General features: G+C 31.9%; 3 protein-coding genes and 1 non-coding gene across 5 annotated transcripts; 3 read left to right on the forward strand and 1 right to left on the reverse strand.

Annotated features, from left to right (window-relative positions):
- Positions 1 to 5,439: 5,439 nt before the first annotated feature.
- On the forward strand, positions 5,440 to 6,246 carry LOC130821648 (coleoptile phototropism protein 1-like). Its single transcript, XM_057687437.1, is given in 8 exon segments — positions 5,440 to 5,493; positions 5,496 to 5,556; positions 5,559 to 5,595; positions 5,597 to 5,795; positions 5,798 to 5,876; positions 5,879 to 6,052; positions 6,055 to 6,127; positions 6,129 to 6,246. Coding segments are annotated over 8 exon segments (795 nt in total).
- A 2,785-nt stretch (positions 6,247 to 9,031) lies between these two features.
- On the reverse strand, positions 9,032 to 10,668 carry LOC130820150 (uncharacterized). Of its 2 annotated transcripts, none has more exons than XM_057685413.1 (3): positions 10,453 to 10,668; positions 9,718 to 9,856; positions 9,032 to 9,630 (listed from the first exon to the last, which is right to left on the reverse strand). In XM_057685413.1, the coding sequence occupies exons 2-3, from the start codon at positions 9,838 to 9,840 to the stop codon at positions 9,244 to 9,246; spliced, it is 510 nt and encodes a 169-aa protein (XP_057541396.1). In that variant the 5' UTR covers positions 9,841 to 9,856; positions 10,453 to 10,668; the 3' UTR covers positions 9,032 to 9,243. The 2 variants fall into 2 exon arrangements, with proteins under 2 accessions (XP_057541396.1, XP_057541395.1); XM_057685412.1 differs by having other exon boundaries at positions 9,718 to 10,061.
- A 1,305-nt stretch (positions 10,669 to 11,973) lies between these two features.
- Positions 11,974 to 18,963, forward strand: LOC130820151 (asparagine synthetase [glutamine-hydrolyzing] 2). Its single transcript, XM_057685414.1, has 14 exons — positions 11,974 to 12,362; positions 13,478 to 13,616; positions 13,898 to 13,993; positions 14,103 to 14,244; positions 14,370 to 14,465; positions 14,587 to 14,681; positions 14,925 to 15,086; positions 15,673 to 15,753; positions 15,832 to 16,053; positions 16,193 to 16,327; positions 17,158 to 17,238; positions 17,394 to 17,480; positions 17,588 to 17,695; positions 18,476 to 18,963. Exons 1-14 carry the CDS (start codon positions 12,283 to 12,285, stop codon positions 18,713 to 18,715), a joined length of 1,764 nt encoding a protein of 587 aa, XP_057541397.1. The 5' UTR covers positions 11,974 to 12,282; the 3' UTR covers positions 18,716 to 18,963.
- A 2,719-nt stretch (positions 18,964 to 21,682) lies between these two features.
- Positions 21,683 to 21,755, forward strand: TRNAR-ACG (transfer RNA arginine (anticodon ACG)). Its single transcript has one exon. It is a non-coding gene; the product is annotated as a tRNA-Arg (tRNA).
- Positions 21,756 to 24,767: the final 3,012 nt, after the last annotated feature.

Below are 24,767 nucleotides of genomic sequence, written 5' to 3' on the forward strand. Positions count from 1 at the left end.
TACTGTGTTTGAATTCGTACTTCATACGCATCTCAAAATTCGATATATATAGACAAATCTTCCGCATTAAATTCTTAATAGTGTTATTAAGCGTGATTTACGTTATTAATTAACTTTTAAGTCCTGTGGCAATTTTGTAATTTTTAAAACTCCAGGGGCAAATACGTAACTTTGAGGAGGGGTGACGATAAAATAAAAAGGGATGGCGAACTTTAGTAACACCCTTTTATTTTGAGTGAGAAATTTGTCGGCTTGTGGTTGCATTCAACCTTCAAAGCATGTGAATGTTAGAATGCAAAGGGATCATAGAGTATTATCATTTTTAGTTGGTACGTTTTAAATTTAATAGAAAGACTCACGGGTTTTGTTGTTTTTGTCTGTCTAATCTTCGTCGATAATATACCAACAAAATAACACGTCTATTTTCCTACCTAAATTGTTTTTATCGCATAGTTTTACAAGTATCTCTTGTCAACATACTCCTATTCTATTATTCTACTGGTACTAGTGTTGGACTATTATCATTAGTCATCAAATTGATCATTAAAAAGTTATTATTAAAGAATTAGTTTTAACCCTATTGATTGTCTTCAACTTTTTAATAGTTATATTCTCTTCGTGAGACGATCTTATAACAAAGAGTCTATATATTAATAACTTATATTAGTTGGGCTCGTGTCACGGTGAAACAGTCTAATACAAGAATTTGTAATTTTAGTTATATATATATATATATATATATATATATATATATATATGATTTTTTATTTTTAAAAAAGTATATAAATATTACATATTTTAAAATATTTAATTTGATTTAGCTCTTAAATTTTACTAAAGGATATTTTTGAGTGTCTTCTAAAATATATTAAATAAATAAACTTATTGTTTATGAATAAATTGAGCTTATTTTGAGTCATTTTAAACTAATTTATTTGGTTTTAATTTTAACCTAATTCAAACAACATTTGATAAATTAAATAAATGTATTTTTTAAAAATAATTTCTTACTTACATATAATTTTTTTTTGAAGCAATAATCTTATAAAGATTCTTATTTTTATATAAACAATTAATGTAATAAAATATTTTAAATACTTATCTTATTTAGTTTAAATTTTATTTAGGAAAATTAATTTCCACGCAATCAATTATATTCTTACTAAATTAATACATTTGGCAAAGCTTTACGAAGTCATTATTTGTTATTTTCAAACTCTTTATATTAATATTTATGATTATGTTGAAAATATAAATTAATATATTTTTCATAAATAATTTCATACTTACTATAAATTATGTTTTTCAAAAATTAATTTATTTAAGATTCTTATTTAGATATAAAGAATCAATGTAATAATATTTATTTACCTAATTTAACTTTAGATTTAGTTAGAAAAATAAATTGCCAGACAATTAATTATAGTGTTATTGAATTAATAAATCACATAAACTTGGGTGAGACCGTCTCACTTGCGAGACACGTCTTATTGTGCCGGCCCAATTGTATGTATTTTATTTACGAATTTTACAACTTAAAATGTCAATATTAAGAGTTAAAAGACCAATTTGAAGACTTAAAAGAACAATTTCAAGAATCTAAAATTGACATTTTAAATTATGGAATTTGACAATTTCAAGACTTCAAAGTTCAATTTCAATACTTAAAAAACCAATTTTAACACTTAAAAGACCAATTGCTTGACTTAAAATTCTCATTTCCACTTTAAAGTAGGATGACTCAAACATTAATGTTGATATTAAAAACTTTGAAATTGACTTTTTAAGTCTTAAAATTGAATTTTTAAGTTTTAAAATTGTCCTTTTAAGTCTTAAAATTAATATGTCCAAATATTCTAAAAAACTTATTGGACCTAGGCCCATTGCACGGATAAGGCGGTCTCACAGGAGAGTTTATGTTAATAAATTTGACAAAAACTCTAAAAAGTCGTTATGTGTTAGTTTTCAGTTTTTTTATTACTATTTATCATTATAATGATAATTTAAAATAATATATTTTTCATAAATAATTCCTTACTTATTTTAAATTATGTTTCTTTTAAGAATTAATTTATTTAAGATTCGTATTTAGATATAAAGAATCAATGTAATAAAATTTACTTACATAATATAACTTTATATTTATTTAGGAAAATGAATTGTCACACAATTAATTATAATCCTATCAAATTAATAAATTTGGCAAAATTTTAGGAAGTCACCATATGTTATTTTCCAGTTGATTAATAAGTATTCATGATTATGATTGATTGTTACTTTACTAGCTCAAACAAAATCAACATTTACCATTAGTTGCACATCGACCAATCACAGTACATAGCAATACTAGATAAAATATTACCATGTTAAATAAAGGCATTATTATATATCGCCATCTTTTTCATTGTGTCGCTACCCTTTATATATTGAAATTCCAATATTTCTCTTAATATAATTTCATAACTTTAAATCTCTAATTTCTCTCTAAAAAACACTATCTAAACTAAAATTCAATATCGAAACATTATGGCAATTAAAAATAATCACCAAAATGATTCAGTAAGCATCGATAACGATCATTAATTACAAAAAAAGCTTGTGTTGATATGTGATACAAGTTCACTCTTTTGGCCATAACTTTGGATAGGAAAATCATATAATTGCAAAGTTTGCGGAATTAAACCTAGACTTCAAGAACTTTCCAATGGTAAATTATATGGCCAATTTTGATAACCGAGCGAGAATTCACGATCGTTTAAAGTTTGTTTATGCTGAAAGTTGATACATGTTCAATCTCTTGGGCATAATGTTTTATAAAAAGATCTTATTAACGCAAAATTTGAAGAATTAGAAACTAGACTTCAAGAGTTTTCCAATGAAATATTATATGCCAAATTCTGACAATCGAGCGAGAAATGATGACCATTTAAAGTTTGGAATGATTTTTAGCACATTTAGTTGCATAAAACGCGCGACCGGACTGTGGTATGTTCGCGTAAAACACGCGATTCCACCACAGTCTGATCACGCGTTTTAAGCGACTATACCGCGGTCCAATCGCGTAATGTATTAAAAATCAATGCAAACTTTAAACGGTTGTCATTTCTCATTCGGTTGTTGGAATTGGGCATATAATATGTAGTTGGAAAGATTGAAGTCTAGTTTCTAACGCAGTAAACCTTGCATTAATAAGATTTTTCTATAAAAAGTTATACTGAAAAGAGTAAACATGTATAAAATTTCAGCACAAGCAATATTTAAACAATTTTCATTTCTCGCTTGGTTCTCATAATTGGGCATAGAATATGAAATTGGAAAAATTTTGAAGTCTAGTTTCTAATGCCATAAACCTTGCATTAATACGATTTTTCTATAAGAAGTTATGCCCAAAAGATTGAACACGTATCAAATTTCAGCACAATCAAACTTTAAACGATTGTCATTTCTCGCTCGGTTATCGGAATCGGGCATATAATATATCATTGGAAAGATCTTGAAGTCTAGGTTCCAATGACGCAAGAATTGCATGAATTTGATTTTTCTATCAAAAGTTTTGGCCAAAAGAGTGAATATATATCAAATTGCAGTACAAAACATGTGACTAGGTTTATTTTCTGATTTAAAAAAATTATTTTCTTTTTTGAAATTAATATTTTTTATTTTAATTGAATACTTACTAATAATTTTTTTTAATAATAATAATGGTTGAATTTATAATTAAAAATAGATTTATTAGCATTTTAGTAATTTCATTAAAAAAATATAGCGACACGATAAAAAAAATGACGACTTTTAAGGATTGGCATGAAAAAACCTTCTCTACTAATCCAAACCATGATTGTCAACAACATACAAATACAAGTTTGAGTTCTTGAATACATCAAATCATCAACCATGCGAACTATGATACAATAGTTTAACAGTTACTTGATCCGCAATTTAATTACACGGTACAAAATCTATGTTCATAGTCCAAAAGAGATGCTGAATCAATTATCCCTCAATCTTAACCACGTGCCAAATCTATCTATACTACAAATTTAGAAGTCGTTTGTTTACCATTAATTTCCGGATACAACTAATTCCTAGAAAAGTTGGTAATGAGAGATTGGTTTGTTTTAATAAAAATTAGAGAAAATTTCATATGATAGCATTTAGTTTTCATGAAATGTTAATGGTAGTATTTTTGTAAGATTTTTTCACGTGGTAGCATCCAGTATATGCACTATCTAACTGCCATAGTATTTTCCGTTAAATTCTTGTTATTTCCGTTTAATTCATCATTTTGGAAAATTTTTCCACACGGTAGTATCCAGTTTTTGCTCTCAAATGTTTAATTCACCGTTTTAATTTTAATTCACCAATTAATTTAACAACGTCCTTAAATGTTGTATCCATCAAGTAGATATGTATTAGTGCTTAGAATGCACCTTTTAAACTTATAAAATGCACCTTTTGAGCTTATTAAATGCTTTTTTTGAATTATTTATTAGTGTTTATAATGCACCTTTTGAACTTTATAATGTCATTAATTTGAATGAAAATAAAATTGTTACAACATTTATGGGCGTTGATCAATTAATCAGTGAATTAAACATTAAGACGGTGAATTAAACATTTAAGATAAAAAACTAGATGCTACCATGTGGAAAAATCTTATAAAATGATGAATTAAACAGAAACTAAGAAAAAGTTAACGAAAAATGTTACGGCAGTTAGATAGTGTTTAAACTAGATGCTACCATGTGAAAAAATCTTACAAAAATGCTACCACTGACGTTTCATGAAAATTGGATACTTGTGAAATTTCCCAAAAAATAAAACCATAAAATTTAAAAGTTTTAAGAATTACAAATTTCCACTTAACAAGAATTAAAATACCATAACTACACCTTATAACATTAGGGGCAAACCTATGATTTGAGGGATATGGTTACACAACTTAGTTACAGCATAAGATAAAAAGTTGTAAGACTTAGAATGAGAATTCTTATTCTTGAATTATGTTCAAGAGAAAAAATATCATTTACACTTGAGTGTGATTTTTAGTGATTCATAAACTGGTATAGGAGTTGATACTTGATTTGCAATGGGTCATTGAGTTTATAATAGTGGAATTTTTATTCGTTTCATCCTTAAATTATAACGATTAACAAAACATTCCATTGCTCCAATGTCATTAAGTGACTTTTACTAGAAATGCGCAAGTGCAAGAACAACAATGAATAAGCCTTGGTGTAAAAAAATGGATCGACTAGATAAAACAAAACAAATCATCATAAAATAATTGGCGCAGAATATCATACCTCTTTGACACAACATCATTTAAGACACCAAAACCAACATTTGGATATCTCAATTCTTCTTTTGAAGACACCAAATCCAGAATATAAATACCATATTAAGTAATTCAATAAATGCAAGAGATTACGACATAGCATGAAAATCGGCTACATAAGTTGGGAAGATTTTTTGCCCAAAAGCTCAAACTTAAAGAGGACAACATTAGGCTTTATAACTTTTCAGGCAGACCAGCAGCTTTTGAATTAGTACTGAATTTTATGGCCAACCCATAGATCTGAGCACTAACAATGTTGTTGATGTGTGCATCGGAATTTCTAAAAATGACAGAAGAATTTGAGAATGAAAATCGGATATCCAAGACAGAAGCCTTTCTAACATTCATCGTATTAGCTTCTTGTGAGAACCTATCTCCCTGGGCAGAAAATCTTCAAATTGTACGAAGATGTTGTGAATCAATTTCTCGGAAAGCTTTTCAAGACAATAATGAGTTAAAAATGATAATGAAGCATGGTGGTTTGATGATGTATCAACCTTACGTATTGATCACTTCGGCAGAATAATAGCAGCAATGAAGTCAAGCATTATGCACAAAAATGGTTGCCAAGCATGCACACAGAGGCAGATGGTCAAAAAAGGGATTGGTATCGGAAAAAACAGCTGCATTTCAATATATGCAGTGGGATGAACCAAGAAGATGACAGTAACGAAAAGAAAGTGCAAAAGCTAATCATAGAAAGCATTATGAATCTACTCCCCCGCAGAAGGAAGCTGTTTCCTGTCAATTCTTGCTATGTATGTTGAAGATGGATATGAGACATTCCGCACACCAGCTTGATCTAGGAGCTTGAAAAAAGAGTAGGGTTATTCTTGCAAGACGCAAACGTGCAAGACCTCCTCATTCCAAATTGTGGTAGCAGAGACCAGGGAAAGCTGAAAAAGTAAGTTCACTAGCACTACTAAGAGAAAACGTTTCATTTGCATCACCTTCTCTCAATGCGCAAAAATATTGGACACTTGCTAAGAACCACATAATTATTTTTTTTCTATTTCAAAAAACACCTTATATAATCGGCTTAATTTTGTACTAGTAAATCGAGGATTTCAAATCACGATTCAACTAGTCTTGAAATGACTTTGAATATTTCCTAGCTGAAGCTAAGCATTGCAGTAAAATTAACATTGAGTAGCAAAATTTCCATCATCTTATAAAATCACTCCATCAGGCCCACCCTGCACTATCAGAGCAAGAGCGAAGAAGGCTGTGAAGGATAATGGATTGCCAAAAACTGTCATTTGATGCTTGCATGCATGTTGCACAAAATGATCGACTGCCTTTGAAAACCATTATACAGGTACTACTTTTTGCTCTGTACCATTTAGTCTCCCATATATAGTTCACATTTTAAAAAGTATGACTATAGAATACATATAAATACCTCTGCACAATTGGCCAATATATATGAAGATAAGAACAGGGTAAACATGATGTCTCCCAATTGCAAAGCAGGGATAATACATGCATACAGATCTACTTTTAATTATTATAAAGGGTAAGAAGCTTGTAAAAGAAAACTTCCAAAACAAACGATAGATTCACTAATTTTAGTTCTTAAAAAGAGTAATAAGCTCATGTCCAGACAAGAAACAATTCCATTATGCAATGTTAAACATAAATCAACATCTATGCAAATATTCAACCGGCGCTATTCGCAGAGCAAGTGAGGATGAAGACTGAATTGCAAAACAAGGAAGACATAATTGAAAGAAATACTCGTGAAGATGAAGAAAGCTGGCCATCTCCGAAGCAAGAGATGAAGACTCTAAGAACAGAGCTTGAGAAGGTAAAAGAAACAATGTCGGAGCTACAAAGAGACTTTTCTAATCTCCAAACAGAGTATACAAAGAAGATCAACAACCAACAGAGATACTCAAACAGGATTGTTAGACGCAAAAAGATTTAAAATATATCGTTTTATAATGGAAAGGTCAAGGCAGAGGATGAAAAGCACGAAATAGCCAACAAAAAGGGCAGCACACCTCACAGAAGAAGAAGATAATCCATATACTACGCTATAAATTAAATAATTCCAAAATCAGGAAAGCTATCACCCAAAACGTTAACTTCACATCAGACACAGTATGTGATCCCATCTCCAAAAACAATTTATATCCCACACTATAAAAGTCAAAACAGTATGTCAATAGGGTGCTAGAAAAGGACAAAGAAAAGAGTGAATCCAAAAGCTAGTGTTGCCCACACAATGGAGCTCAAAAGATACAGAGTTGTAAAATATATAAATAGTGTAAAATAGTTTACTATACAGCGCCTGCCTACTAAAACATTCAGCAATGCATATTTCATACTAAGCTTCTAAATTAATATCAAAATGAAATGGATTTTTCCCACCTATAAATTTGAGCAACATTGTTCCGTAACTAGCCATTTCCCAACATACTTTACTTCTAAAGTTTATAAATATATGAAAATACATATGATACAAGAACACAACAGGGTAAGTTTCATCCCAAAGAGGAGCAGCTATCTAAATCTGTAACATGTTAATGTTTTGTCCTCTTATCTTGCAAGAAATGAAACCCCATGCGCTTCCACGTATGCAACATTCAATATATGCCAACATTATAGCTTACACATACTTCCAAAACCATTTCTTTATTAATCAACATAACAACGTCAAAACCTCAACCTAAAAAGAAGCATTCAATAGCATCTAAATGAACCTAGAGCATACTTCTTGTTATCTTAGTAAGACAATATGCTTTTTAATTTCCACAGCCTAGTGTTATAGACAACTAAGTAGCAAAACATTTGTTAAAAAAGATTAGACAAATGATACTAGTTCACAAAATGAGTTGCAAGACCATTAATACTAGACAGGAAACAATCAATAATTTCTCAAAACTAATTATTCATCAAAATCTCTGGATCAATCAAACACGTAATAAAATCCAAAAAATTTATCATGTGCAAAAAAAAAGCAACATATCACTAAATGAGAAAAATGAACGTCTATAAGAGGTTCGTTTGCAAATCAATATCAAGACACATGAACACAAACCATGTAAAGTAATTTTGTATTAGCATCCCTACTTCAAAATTCGGGATGTACTTCATACTAAGCATCTCAATTATGAATCAAAATGAAATGGATTTTTCTCCGATATGATTTGAGCAAAATCACTAAATAACTTTCCAATTTACAACCAGTTTCACTATTAAATTATATAAATGCATGGAAATGCATCTAATTTAAGGAACAAACCCAAAGTAAGTTTCATCTAAAACCCAGTAAGGGAGGAGCACTCTCTAAATCTATAGAATGTTAATGTTCTCTCCACTTATCTACAGGGAGAAGACGCCTTACAGGCTTCCAAGCCTACAGGATTCAAAATACGTTTTCCGTATATCTTAAGCATAGTTCCCTTTCTTAAAAAACCAAAATAATGATATCAAAGCCTCAATCCCAAAATATGCATTCAAAAATTCAGGTGCATCTACATGGATCAAAAGTATAGCTCATGTTATCTTGGTAAGACAATACGATTTTTTCATTTGCTATAGCTTTTGCAAAAAGTTTCGGAAGGCTGCAAGACCATTAATACTAAACGGGAAACTATCGACGATTTCTCAATACCCAATAACTCATCACAATCCCTGAATCTCAATTAAACTAATAATAACACGTATCAGCAGCAAAGAAAATCAAAATAATACAATCCAATATAACTCTAATTGACAAAATCCAAAGTTGATTACAGATGTCCACTTGCAGATCAATATCAAGACACGTGAACATGAAACTGTTAATGATCAAAATTACTCTAATAATAATCATGATCATGATGAACAAAAACTTTATCTCACCAACATCCTCATACTAGTACATAATCAACAAAACTAAAAACCAAAACAATTACCATCTACTTAGCACCAGTAGAGGTTTTCTTCATGCTAGTCCAAGGAAATTTCGCCGTCTCATTAGAATTACCACCACGACGATGGCGAGGAGGTGTCTTATCAACACGGTGATCACCTTCAAGCCAATGTGACCTCTTATTACCCGCATCCTCAAGAATGGTGGTCTTAGATTGCTTATTCAATTCCTTCTTATCCTCCTCAATAACCTTGATCGGGAACAAATCAGGTGAAATCGAAAGTGGGGTTTTTAGGGTTACATAAGCTTTTTTATAATCAGGTTTAGCAAGTAAAATTCCGCCTCTTTTCTTCTTCTTCCCATCCATGTTTAGGGTTTGAACTTTGTCGACTTCAAATCCGTATAGAGATTCCAATACCCTCTTGATTTCGATCTAAAATTGAATCAAAATGAATATATAATTACACATACACTAGATATCAGGGCAAACTGAGATAGTATTGAAATGAAATAATTGTACCTTGGTTGCAGAAGGGATGGTTTTGAGAGAGATTTCAGTGATGTTAGTGAAAGTGGAAGGCATCAGAAGCTTGATTGGGAGATTGGCGAAGTGAACTACTCTTCTTCCTAATCTTCCTGCCATTTTTATGCGTCCTCCTCTTCGATAATTGGTGTAATTGAAAATGATTTAGGCAAATACGTTACAGGATTGGAAATGAAACCCTAAAAATGGCTTAAACCACCCAAAACCCCTGAAAATGAAATTCGAGAGATGCAGAGGGTTGGCTTCACACAAGCTAAGGCCTGATTGAGGTGTTAATTTGGATGAAGTGCAAACAATTGCGTGGGCGGGTCAGAATTCATCTTCAAAATATTAAACATAAATATTAGAATTCAATCAAGATTACCAGCAATAGGAGTTCACTTTCATCAATCACCTTGCAAACTAACACAGACTTCCTTTTTTTTGCATAATTTACATATCAATATTCAATATATCATCCATTCATGTAGATTCAATGGAAAATTAATGAAAATCTAACTCATGAAGAAAATCCAACTTAAATTAAATAAGTACCAAAATGGCTAAACCTCTGCGAAAATGGCTAAATAAATCTCTGTGACAAAATCGAAAATGGCAAAAAAAAAATTAAATAAGTACCAAAAATCAGGTTTGATTCGGATTAAGAAGATCTTGAGAAGAAGAAGAATGGTGATGAACTAAAAGAATGGTGATGAACTGAAAGAAACTTACCCAATAAAAAACGGTGAAGAAGAAGAATGGCAGTGGTCTGGATTCTTGTCGACGTCTCAACGTGAATGGTGAAGAAGAAGCAAGATGACGGTGAGAAGATTGAAGAAGATGGGAGTCTGCCGTCTCACCGTCTGGGTCTGGACGAATTTGAAGATTCAAGGCTTGAATTTCAAGCAGCGGCCAGCAAGAATGAATGACGGGATTTCAAAAGGCCCAAGGTAGATTTAGCAATTTAGGGTTTTGAAAATAAATTTTTTTAAAAAAATAATACAAACCGGATACCGGGTACCCGGTTTTCCAAAATTTGCGATCCGTATCCGACCCAAATACACCGTTTTAAAATCGGGTACCCGACCTGAATTATCCGAATTATGTAAACCGGGTAATTTACCCGATTTTAATAATCGAATACCGGGTATTCCGGATCGGGTTTTTCAAACCGGATATTTTTGAACACCATCATAATATAATATTATGGTGATCAATCACAATTTTAAAGTACTAAATTAGAAAAGTAAATTTATTTTATGGTCTATCTTGAGCCAATCACATATACTAGTAGCTATTACATTATTTATCAATTTTAATTCGTGTTATTTTTAATGAAAAATTGTTCTGAATATTATAATAATTTCATTTGTCTTTATTTTGTTGCGATTTGTGAATGTACCATTGAAAAAACAGACCAGTTATTCCACGTTATACTAGCCATTACATTCAACATGTCATCCTTCTCAAACTTTATAAGCTAGCTTTCATGAAATAACACCATATTCAACTGTTAAAGGAGCAAGTTAATACCTTTAGAGTTGAAGTCGTGAAGAACCATAATTTAGTCAAAATGCTAGGACTTGTTCTTATTTCTTCGTGGATAGTCTTTTGTTGTATTTTGAATTATGATGTATTGAAAATTTAAAAGCTAAATGAAATTGCTATTGTTTTCCAAGCTTAAGAACTTGATCATTCCATATATAGTAATTGACTTTACATACATATCGTATCAAAATTATGGCTTACAAAATAGCGTCCAAGTAGGATTAAGACTACATGCACTAGCTAACTAGTTTGCCAACTACAAAATCATTAGATAAGTTGTTGTAACAATCATCACATAGCAAAATATAAATAATATGTTGTCAATGTCATACATAGCAAAATATAGGCTTGATCAAATGTTATTACAAAACACAAAGGTCACTGCCTAATATTATTTCTGACTTAAGTTACCACACATTTTTGGGATGGTTGTGAAGACACTAATCTTGTCATGCTATCCTGCATAAATGAAATTAAATAAACTTTCTTTCAAATCTCAAAGACTATAACGACTCTTTCTTAAAGGTATAATTTTACTTTTTCGCTCATAATAATACCTTTAGTTTCATACCGAAACAAAGCAACGAACATAGAAAAATTGTAAATATAATTTAAAATGTGCATGTGTATTATTCGGTTATTCCTATATGAAATATTTTAAATCAATCAATTGTAGAATTTATTTTAAGTGAACAAATGAGACTCTAATTAAAATTAGTGGGGGACTATTTTTAGCAGCAAGCGTATCGAATTCTTCGTGGAACCCCATAAACGACTATCTAATCTGCAGAAAAAACGAATCAAATACACTAAACAAAATGCAAAAACCCTAGATTCAGGGCCAGAAAAAGACAGAATCTTTCTGATTAATGTAGATTAACTTTTCCCCCATTTTAGTGGCTTAACTTTACCTACTTCCCATCCACATGTTTTTTTCTTCTGACTCAACAAAACAGATATAGCTGCATTTTCTGTGAAGTATACAAGAAAAAACAGAAGTGGGCCGCCATAACCATGTGTGGAATTCTTGCGGTCTTTGGATGCCTCGATACTTCTCAAGCTAAGCGTTCTAGAATCATCGAACTTTCTAGAAGGTAACTTATCAACGATAGGACGTTTTTATTCTTCATTTGGTGTGAATTTGGGATTTTCGCTTGCTATTAGGAGTAGAATTATTAATTGTGTATAGCTTTTGAATATTAAAATGATTGGCTCTGAATTTGTTTTTATGTATTAGTTAATCGTATATGGAGTTGCGATGGATAAGGATTGGCATTATGCCATTATTGTATTGCTGGTTTTTTTTAAAAAAAATTTATTTCGAAATTGATGTTTGGATATTGAAAAGTTGCAAAATATTGATAGCAAAAGAAATGTCATGTAAGAATCTCCTCCTGAAATTTGATGTAGAAATGGTAAAGCTACTTGTAATCGACCCAAAAATCAATGGGAAACGTCCACTTTATTATCACAAGGATAATAAGGTTGCATATATCTGGCACTTTCAGACCACTTAGGTGGGATGGGGACGGAATTCGTATGAGTCTTCTCAAAAAAGGGGACAAACTGAAAGCCGTAAAGGGAGTATTTAATCATGAGATAGGATTGCAAACAAAATTTGATGCAGGTTGTTATATTGAGTGATTTTGGATTATTCTATTTGCCATGGAAATGTGCACTTGCTGAATAGATTGTTTCGATTTGACTTGCATGCAGCGTGGTTTGAAGGTATACCTCAAATGTAAGCGATAAAAACTTTTGTAGAAGGGACTATTGAGTGAATAAAAATGTTGGTCGTTGATTGAAGATTTTCAGACTGAGTTTTTGGTTAGGTTTAAGGTCAAAATACCCTAGGCTGTAAACTGCTTGAATAAGAAAGAAGTGTTTGTGAAGTAAAAGGATTATGTTAACTACTAGGGGAGTGGTTTGTTAAAATATATTGCCTTCTATTTTTTGGAGAATGGCTGCATCTTGTTTATATGGTGTAAATAAAAAGGAATACTGGGTATTATTTGGGTTTTTGAATATCAACTCTGGTTTTTGATTTTTTTAGTTATCAGCCCGAGTTACTGAAAAGTGCAGCATGTTGGCTAATTGGCTTTTTATTTATGTGCGATGAACTTGTTTACTTATCTCATACCTGTCTTTCATTTGTTTGATTGGAAAGCTAACACTGTTGCTTAATGGGTTCTCTTCTGTTGGATGATAGATTACGGCATAGAGGTCCTGACTGGAGTGGTCTGCACTGTTTTGAAGATTGCTATCTCGCCCATCAGCGATTAGCAATTGTTGATCCCACTTCAGGTGATCAGCCACTGTACAATCAGGACAAGACAATTGTTGTAACAGTAAGTCACCTTCGCTCTCGATTTTCATGAGATTGGAGTCTATTAGTACAGGAGCTAGGAAGAGTTGTTTTATGTATTAGTGGGGGATGGGGATTATGTGAACTTTTTTTATGGTCTTTCTGTTCTCTATATGCATTTTGTTCCTGGTTTCCAATCATAAATTTTCTAGTATTTTCTCTCAAATGCAAAGTTACAGAACTAAGCTTCAAAAATCTCCTGGTATGTTAATTTCTGAATTCTTTACCTTGCCCGATTATGGTGAATGGACTATTTATTGGCAGGTCAATGGAGAGATATATAACCACAAACAGTTAAGAGAGAAGCTAAAGTCACACCAGTTTCGCACTGGCAGTGATTGTGAAGTGATTGCACACCTTGTAAGTACTCACTGATAAACTACGTGACATAAAGTTTATTAAAATACTTGCTTGAAATTTGATGTATCTAAATTACTAATAATGTTCCCTTCTGCTTTATTTTTGCTAGTATGAAGAGTATGGAGAAGAGTTTGTGGATATGTTGGATGGGATGTTCTCCTTTGTACTACTTGATACACGTGATAAAAGCTTCATTGCTGCTCGTGATGCTATTGGTATTACCCCACTGTACATGGGTTGGGGTCTTGATGGTATGCCAAGTTAATGTAAATCGTATCCTTATTGGTTAATGCTTTCATAAATCAGTTACTGTTTGATGCTTTGATTATAATTTTGTGTTTTGCATACATATTAAAGTTAATATGCTTTTTTGCAGGATCTGTTTGGTTTGCTTCAGAATTGAAGGCATTGAGTGATGATTGTGAACGATTCATTTCTTTTCCTCCTGGGCACATATATTCAAGCAAACAGGGTATGCTTTATTGTTTATTGACCGGCATATCTTTAGTAATTAGACATTGACGTGTTCAACTCAAAATCCTAGGCATTTGTGCATGTTTTCTTAATGCTATATCATATTTTACTTGTCGTAGGTGCTCTAAGAAGATGGTACAATCCACCATGGTTTTCAGAGCAGATACCTTCAATTCCATATGATCCAATGGTTTTGCGGGAAGCTTTTGAAAGGGTATTCTTCAATTGCTAATTGACCATTCTCTCATTTTTCTAATATCATGTAGTTGTTTTGACTCACTTCTGACTATTATGGACCTTATATGGTTACTATTCTATGAAATTATTCTTTTATTTGCCGAATGCAAAATTATGGATTAGAATTCTTCTTCTCGTCAAGTTTATGCTGGCCTCATGTCTCCCCTCATAATTGAATTTCGTATCTCCTTGTTGACCTGTTCTCTTAAATTCTTTGCAGTCTGTGGTTAAGAGATTGATGACAGATGTCCCATTTGGTGTTCTTTTGTCTGGTGGACTGGATTCATCCCTTGTTGCTGCTGTGGCATCACGTCACTTGGCAGAAATCGAAGGAGCACACCAATGGGGTTCACAGTTGCACTCATTTTGTATTGGTTTGAGGGTGAGAATCCTTTGGTATTACATATCATAAATTCATTTTTCTAAATACTTGATTACATCACTGAAAATTTTGAGTCATCTTCTCCTAATTTATATTGTTTAGATCACAAAGGTCTTTCCTGTGCCTCTTTTGTTGATTTTTTGATTTACATGTGAATCTACTCCTCCCTCTCCATGTTTTAAAAAATAGCTTTTAGAAATGCCTCTCATGATCCTTATCTGGACAGGGAAGACAAAATTAACTTATACCAAATTTTGAGATTTCTATGATGTAAATGATCCTAGATAGAACTTTTTCTTATGAGTTTTTGAACGCCAATCATTATATTATATTGATATGCGACTCTTAAAAATCATAAAAGTGATGATGAATGGCAAATCATCTTTGCTTGGTTGAGATAATCATGACTGAACATGTGACACGTATGTGCATGGATTAGATTTGGGTTGTAATTGTGTAAAGACTAATAAAGTGTACATCTAGTGCTATGGTCATTTTTCTTTTCACATTTTTTAAAGGAAAATCTAAGTTGACTTTTGATCCAGTTCAGTCTAGGATTGGACTAAACTCACCTTTTGATACTCAGGGTTCTCCAGATCTCAGAGCTGCAAGAGAGGTAGCTGATTATCTTGGAACTCGCCATCAAGAGTTATATTTCACTGTTCAGGTAGTTTCCTATAAGATCCTTTTATTAGATAAGAGAAACACATCAGTCTGCTAAAGGTGATCTTTTCCTCAAATTTAGGAAGGCCTTGATGCACTTGAAGAGGTTATATATCATATTGAAACATATGATGTTACAACTATAAGAGCAAGCACCCCAATGTTTTTGATGTCTCGCAAAATAAAAGCTCTTGGAGTAAAGATGGTTCTTTCTGGTGAAGGATCTGATGAAATTTTTGGTGGTTATTTATATTTTCACAAGGCACCTAACAAGGAAGAATTTCATGAGGAAACGTGCAGAAAGGTACCCAATGGCTATGAATGTTTTCAATGAGGAACTATTCTATTTCGTTTACCTTAACATCTTAATCTGATGTTTTTGTTATTTGGATTAAAGCTTTAACATTTTGGATTGTGACCATGATTTGGTGTTTTTTGTTTAGATTAAAGCTCTCCATCTGTATGATTGTTTGAGGGCCAACAAAGCAACGTCAGCCTGGGGTGTTGAAGCACGTGTTCCGTTTTTGGATAAAGACTTTATTAATGTTGCAATGAGTATTGATCCAGAGTGGAAAATGGTACTTGATCTTTCCATTGCATATTCTAAATACTTTTCTCAAATAACTTTATTTCAAGAATATGCCAATGTCAATTTCTGCAACTTATGTACCTCACTACTAGATTACACCTTTACGCCATTGTTATATAATTGGTAGATGTTGTTCAACATTCATTTTTTCTGTCTTGGCTTCAAATTTTTTCTCAATATGCTTCAACCAAGATGTTTCCATAGTTGTTATTAGTTTCTTTGTTATTTCGTATTTGTGTAATATTTGCCACCAAACGATTGGTCCCAGTTGAACTCTTAGGAGGGTTCCAATAACTTTCTGCTCTATATTAAGAAAGGTTGAGAGGGAGGAATCAAATGGGGTAAGTGAGGAAGAGAGAAGAAAGAGTAAGCAAAAAGAAAAAAGTGAAAGAATAAGTTAAGTAACATACCACAAATAGAAATGTTGCAACTAATGTGATTTCCGAAAATGAGATGTGTTGCAAGTGCAACTAAACAGAATGGAGGATGTATTTGGCTAATGTTCTTCCCTGTGTGAGATTTTATCATAATAACAACTCTTGTGCTTCATTCTAGTTTATGGTATGAACATATATACGCAACATCTTTGGTTGTATTTTTGAGATTATTGTTGAGTGATCTTTATTAATGAAAACAATTTCACCTTGATTTTTGCCCAAGTTACTTTATTCCTTGTCTCATCAAGTTCACATAGTGTGTGTGCAGCTCAGTGTGGTGTTGATGCACCAAGACTTACTCTTTTATGTTTAGTATATTATCGTTAACCTTTTCTTAAAGCTGAACTTAAGCATGCAATTTCATATCTTTTAACATCTGTAGATCAAACGTGATCAAGGCAGGATTGAGAAATGGGTTCTTCGTAATGCTTTTGATGATGATAAGAAGCCGTATCTACCCAAGGTATGCCTTTTGTTCATTCTTCTGTATTTTAGAGTAAAAGCAACGTTTATTTCCTGCTGTATGCAGTATAATTTTTTGTGAAAAGTGTTAGTTTTCTCATTGCTGTGTTCACAATCATGACGATGATTGTTGTTGACTTTTAATTTTGGCTGTAGCACATATTGTACCGGCAGAAGGAACAGTTCAGTGATGGAGTGGGATATAGTTGGATCGATGGTTTGAAGGATCACGCTAGCAAACATGTATGAGATTTGATTGTGGTGATTTAAGCCTTCAGATTCATATGTCTTCTCTTCTTTGAGTGATATCTTCTGCCTTACATGTAACCTTTAATGCTGAAAATTTCCAGGTTTCAGATTCAATGTTAGCAAATGCTAGTTTTGTTTATCCTGAAAATACTCCGACTACAAAAGAAGCATACTACTACCGGACAATTTTTGAAAAATTCTTTCCAAAGGTTAGTATATATCCCGTTCTCTGAGTTGGATCAAACATGTATCATTGCAGCATCCTTTTTGCTTTCTGCTTGTGTAGCCTTCATTCATGTGTACTGCAAGTCTTAAATTTGTGTTTTATCTTTTGCCCAGTATAAGCCATGCTCCTTCACCAGGAGTCTAGGATCTCTACCATTCTGAAACTCATTCATCTGAAAAATTCCGGGCCTGGCTTGAATAGAAGGATACTTCATTTGGTTTTATTTACTCACAACATGGGTTGACCATTTTCTCTCAAAAAATGGTGGATCATTGTTTTAGTTTAGTAGAATATTTTTACTTTTTGGCATATTTGTTTTATCTCGAAGGAGATTTGAGTAACTAAGTTTAGTAGATTTTGGTGAGTAGGTCCCTATATATAATCGCTGTAGTAGTTGGGTCATTAGTGTAGTACTTTTGTGGATGTTCGTTGCATTATATCGTAGTAGTTCTTTTATAATTGTTATCATTATTGTTTACGTTTCCTATGATTGAATTATATGTCATTGTACGTTTCCTATGATTGAATTATATATCATTGTGAGTGGAAATTAGATGTCATGTATGAGTACATGTAAATGTCACGCAGCTATAGCCTGTAAGGGGTAAGAAATGTGATCGAGGTTAACATAGGATGAGACAATAATGCCCAAATGTTCCTCCATCCTAAATCAGTTGCTGCTTAAATGTTGTGGTTCAATTCTCAATATTGCGTCTGATTTGCTTTCATTCTGATTTTTTCTATGATGATCCCGTTCGAGCAGAATGCTGCCAGACAAACTGTACCAGGTGGTCCAAGTGTTGCTTGCAGTACTGCAAAAGCAGTAGAGTGGGATGCATCATGGTCTAAAAACCTTGATCCCTCTGGTCGTGCTGCTCTTGGTGTTCATGAAGCTGCTTATGAGGAAGCAGATACTGCTAAAAATGTGAATTCGGTTGGTGATTCCTATCAATCTCTGGGTGGCCAAGACGGAGTCACGACAAAAATTGCCACAGCTGTCTAAAGACGATTGTTGCGTATCATTTCTTGAGACGCAGCTTGTGTGATTGCGAAAAGGGGCACATCTCGTTTTATTCAGCTGTAAACAGCTTTTATAATCAATTTTTGTACCTGAAATAGATCTATCCGCTAACATATGAAAATACTTTGTTCTTGGACCATGTGTTTGAAGGGTAGAATACTTTCTACTTGTGTTGTAACTTTAAAGTGAATAAAGTTATCATATTTATACATTTTAAGGTTCACAGTTCACACTCTTTTATTGTCAACTAAGTCTATACAAGACTTATTCTCATGTTATTTAATCAGATAATATTCCTACGTCCACCACCCTAAGAAGGAAAATATGGTTACAAAGGGAGGATGTGTATCATAAGTTGAACCTATCATTGGGATTTCACATCTTAATCTCAAAGTTATTTTTAGTATTATTTAAATAAATGGTATTATTTCATAAGCAAGTAATTATTTTCGCGAAGAGGTTATTTAACAAACTTATTAGCTGTTCATTCTTAATTCCAAATGAATTTACTAACTTATTTTTGGTGCTTTTTAATTTTTATTGGTTGGTAAGAGGATAAGACAAAAAAATAAATAATTAAATAAATAAATTATTGACAAAGAAAATTATTGAATAAGATAGGAGAAATTTTAAGTTTGTTGACAAGATTTAGAAATGGTGTGGAGCTATAGTCAATAAAAGAAAACAAAAACAGTTTCAGAGATAATTATAACAAACTAGTATATATGTCCATACAATGTACGAATGTGTAAGTGTGTAGATACATATATATAAAATATAATAATATATATTAGCTAATGATAATAATATAATTGTGATAAATTTTAAAAGTGAAGATATTAAAAATTTATAATCCTTTAAATCAATCGAAACAATTCAAACTTCATCTTAGTTTATTCAACTACATGTGTATAGAAGTTAATGGGTGGCTAATGTTTTGATTTTCTTACAAAAATTTATAGGAAATAGGAAACTAAATTAAATTAATATATTCATTACAATACTATTATTTGATTATCATACCTTTTTTAAATACATGTTATATCAATTCTTATCTTTTTGATATAAAATAAAACGCAAATCTATATTTTATTGAATTAGCTCCATATAAACATAGTTAATTAGATGTTTGATTTTTTTTTTTTTATTTAATTGGTAGAAAATGACATGATGTAATAATAACTTGCCAAATTACCATAATTTAGCAAATCTTATAAATCCATGTGGCAAAACTCCTAATGAGTACCATTCGGACTTTTTAATTTTTTAATGATAGTATTAGAAGTATTAAATGTTTCATTTTTATTTTTTATTTTAATTGGCAGAAAATGACAGGGTGGAAAAATACTTTGCCAAGTTACCAAAATTTAGCAAATCTCGTTAATCCATGTGCAAAACTCCTAATGAGTCCCATTTGGAATTTTCTAATCTTTTTAATATTAGTAATTTAAATACATGCTATACCAATTTATATCTTTTCGTTATGTAATAAAATAAAAGGCAAATCTATATTTTATTGAATTAGCTCCATATAAAAATAGCTGGTTAGATGTTTGTTTTATTTTTATTTTTTTTGTTAGAAAATGTCCGGATGTAAAAATAACTTGTAATATAATCAAAATACAACAAATCTCATAAATCCATGTGGCAAAACTCTCAATGATTGCCACTTAGAATTTTACAATATTTTTAATAGATAGTGTGATTCACTAAAACAAAGGTTATACAAGTAATTATCAATTATTTGAAATAGGTTCATACATAGCACGACAATATATCTAGTTTCTAACAAATATTAAAACAGGGTAGAAATTCACAATATAATTTTGTTATTGTTCATTGCCTTTAATTATCGCTCTTTACATTCTTCTTTACTTTTATCTTTATTTTTAATTATTTATACGTATTCTATTTATTCTATTTGTAAGTTGCAGGTTTCTCTCTCTTTGAAGACCTTTCTCAAGTCGAGGAACTCTTTGACCACACTCTCCTTTATGAGTATGACCATAATTTTCTATGAGAGAGATACACTAGGAAAGATGATGGTGATGAATTTATTTGGTAAGAACAAGCTTTAAATTTATGGTGGAAACAAAACAGTTTATCCAACCAAATAAACTCTTAACCTTATTGGCGTGATTTGTCAAACTTATGTTGACATTTTTAATTGATTTGTTTAATAAGTTAAAAGTGTGTTGGCTTTTTATTAGTAAAAGTAGGTAAAAAAGTCAAAAATCAATAAAAATAGTCAATCAAATTAGTTTTTCATTTTGGCTTACAAGCTAGTTTTTTTTTCAGCTAAAAAATCATTTACCAAATACGTTTTTGATTTCTTAACCGACTAAAAAACTAAAAGTCAAAAGTCGACCAATTAGCCGACTAAAAGTCATTTACTAAATCCTTGTAAAACTCTCTTATATCTAAAACTTATATTGATATTACAATTACAACATAACAATACTTTTTCCGTAACTTGTTACATACGACATATAGCATTTTACCTGTCGCAGCAGTTATGAGTATGAGTTGCCGCCTTTTTTTCCTCCTCAGACCTTGATCATAGTTTTTTATGGACGGAATACACTGGTATGATGATGATGACCTGTGGTAGCAATCTAGCACAAGAGTTTCTTCCATTGTCGTAGACTCATTATATATGAGTCGATACTAATGAAATTTTAGAACAGTGGTGAAGTCAGAGACAAGATTGACTGCTTTGCTCCAAAGAGATCTTTGTTTTCCCATTTCTAATTCCATTATTTACAATCAAATTAGCAATTCTAGATGGGATCATGAAACAAATCCCGAATTATTTAAAAGTTTTGTTATTAAATTTGGAAATTTAATGGATTTGATGATATTGCCAAAGGAGATTTCCGAGTAGTTTTCATGATAAATTGAAAGTTTTTTTTAATTCATTTATTAAAAATACATTATTTGTTCAATAAAGACTCCATGGCCCAATGGATAAGGCGCTGGTCTACGGAACCAGAGATTCTGGGTTCGATCCCCAGTGGAGTCGTTTTATATCAATTAGTAGGTTTTTGCTAGACATCGTCTCATATTTTCACCCTCAATTTTAATCCAAGCTCGTATTCAATTCTCCATTTTTCTCTTCCAATTCTCCAACAAAACTTTCCAAAACATCAACAACCATTATCAATTACTCTACACAATCAAGATTTTGTTCAAATTTATATTTGATGTTTTTTAAATATTTTGTTGTTATTCCAAAATTAGAATTTGTTCATGATAAAATGATCGTGAAATATAACTATGATGTTGAAAATCAAGAAGAAATGACGCTGTTGTGATTGGTGTGACTTGAGTGCACATTTGATGAGGTGCATTCATGTGTGACCTTTAGGATGGAATCCCATGAATGTGTTAATGTGGGTGTATTAAGTTAAGTTTTGATGATTGATTTATGATGGTGATTAAGTATGGATTAATAAGGTAATGAAGTGTGAGAGTTATGGGACTTAATGAAGAAGTGGAAAGGTTGAATCAAGATGCTCTACTATGCAAGTCGAGCAATACTGTCAGAAGTTTTCTGAAGGGCCGCTCGACCAGCTCGCTCGGTGAGTCGAGGGAGCAGACAGAATGCAACCAGAAGCTTATTGAAGTCCGCTCGACCAAGTTGCTCGATCGAGCGAACCCCTGTTTTAGTCGAGCGAAGTCTCTGAGACTCTAGAATGTTGTTTTATGACTCTTCATGTACTTAGGGATGTTTCATTATCATTTAATCATAGCTTTAATGTACTTAATGTAACTTAGTGTGATCTCTCCTATAAATAGAGAGTTCTCAATCACATTGAAAATATCCACAAATACACCCCAAGCCAAACACTAGCCTATATCTCTTCTCTATTGTAATTCTCCATATTTGAGAGTTCTTTGAACTTCTTTTGATAATATAAGAGATACTACACACCGGAGGACGTAGCCTTAGTTGGGTGAACCTCGTTAAATCTTTGTGTCGTTTTATTGCTTTATTTTCTCCTACAAACATCGATATTATTGATAGCGTAATTTATTTGTCACAAAACCTCATACACTTGATCTTGGTAATATTAGAGTTTTGAAACACATTGTTCGAACTCTAATACATCGTCGTTTTCAGACGCAAATCAAAAAATTGAAACATGTTGGAAGCTATCAGAGTGTATCATATTGGGAGAAATGCCGAGTACAGAACGGAGACCTCGAATTTCCTTAAAGTGCAAGCGGGGTTGTTCGTGGAAACTTAGGGCTACGTTTGACTCTTATTTATCTTCATGGCGTATTGTTACCTATAAGGGTAAGCACGGTTCTTGTGTATTGGGTAGTGACAGTGTTTCGGCTGGACACATTCACCTGACATCTTCTGTCATTAACAATGTTATTAGAAATTGTGTTGCTAAAGACCCATCCATTAAGGTATCTGTCATACGGCAGATGGTTAAAGATCGTTTTGGTGTGGATGTGAATTATAAGAGAGCGTGGTGTGCAAAGCAACAAGCGTTGTTATCCATTTACGGGACCTGGGAAGGTTCTTACTCACTCCTTCCCCGCTTTCTAGAAGCTTTACAACATTCTAACCCGGGGTTAGTAGTTGAGTGGTATTTTAAGGAGGACAATGACATGGGTGTATATGTGAGACCTAATATTAGGACCTTCCAACGTGTCTTTTGGGCCTTTAAACCTTGCATTGAAGGCTTCAATTATTGTAAACCTCTTATCGCCATTGACAACACACACTTGTATGGTAAATATCGTCATACCTTATTGACTGCCATTGCCCAAGATGGTGATAAGGGAATCTTTACGTTGGCCTTTGCCTTGGTAGAGAAGGAGAATATAAGTGCATGGTCCTGGTTCATGGCTTGTATTCGTAAGCATGTCACACAAAGGATGGGTTTATGCGTTATTTCTGATAGGCACGTTGGTATTTTAGCAACCATGGAAGAGCCTGAGTGGCAACCACCTAATGCTTATCACAGGTTTTGCTTACGCCATTTGCTTAGCAACTTCAATCGTGCTATGAGTAATGTTCAGTTGAAGAAGTTGTTCGGTAAAACAGCTGAGCAAAGACAACCAGTCCCCTCCACTACCAGAGCGACACCCGAACGCCTCTTACTATCGTAGGAGGCGAAGGAGACCAACCCAGTTGGATAGGGTAGATGAGGGTTCGTGAGCGTTAACGTTTAACTTTTGTGTATTTGAATCGACTATGTACATATATATATTTTAATTGAGTTGTATATTTCAAACATGTGTATGTATTTTATTGTATATATATGTTTAATTACTTTATCATAGCCTCCAATCTTTGACTTATGAATGATCGGAGTTTAGGTGATGAATCATGCCGCCTTAAACATACATCGACATGCAATTACATATTCTAATATCTCTAGTGCAAATACAACAAACAACAACTCAAAAATGAAGGAAAAAAAAAATATATTAACTAGCTGTTCGCAGTTACTAATTGCGAACAGCCATAAAAGACAAAATAATTGTTCGCAGTTACTAACTGCGAACAACTATTTTGTCTTTTATGGCTGTTAGCAGTTAGTAACTGCGAACAGCTTCAAACCATAGGTTTGAGATTTTGACGCTTACTTTTGAAAATAGTTTGATTTTGAGTTTATTTATTTAATTTTTTTTTCTGCCTAAGGATTTTAAAATTTCGATTTTTAAAACGGAGGCCTTGGGCGGTAGCCCGTTGGGCCTACTGTAAGGACTAACCATATATATATATATATATATATATATATATATATATATATATATATATATATATATATATATATATATATATATATAAATATATATATATATATATATATATATGTATATATATGTATATATATATATATGTATATATATATATATATATATATATATATATATATATATATATATATATATATGTATGTATATATATATATATATATATATATATATATATATATATATATATATATATATGTATATATATATATATATATATATATGTATATATATATATATATATATATATATATAT

The sequence above is a fragment of the Amaranthus tricolor genome, chromosome 8 (assembly GCF_026212465.1).
Source record: "Amaranthus tricolor cultivar Red isolate AtriRed21 chromosome 8, ASM2621246v1, whole genome shotgun sequence".
NCBI lineage: Eukaryota > Viridiplantae > Streptophyta > Magnoliopsida > Caryophyllales > Amaranthaceae > Amaranthus > Amaranthus tricolor.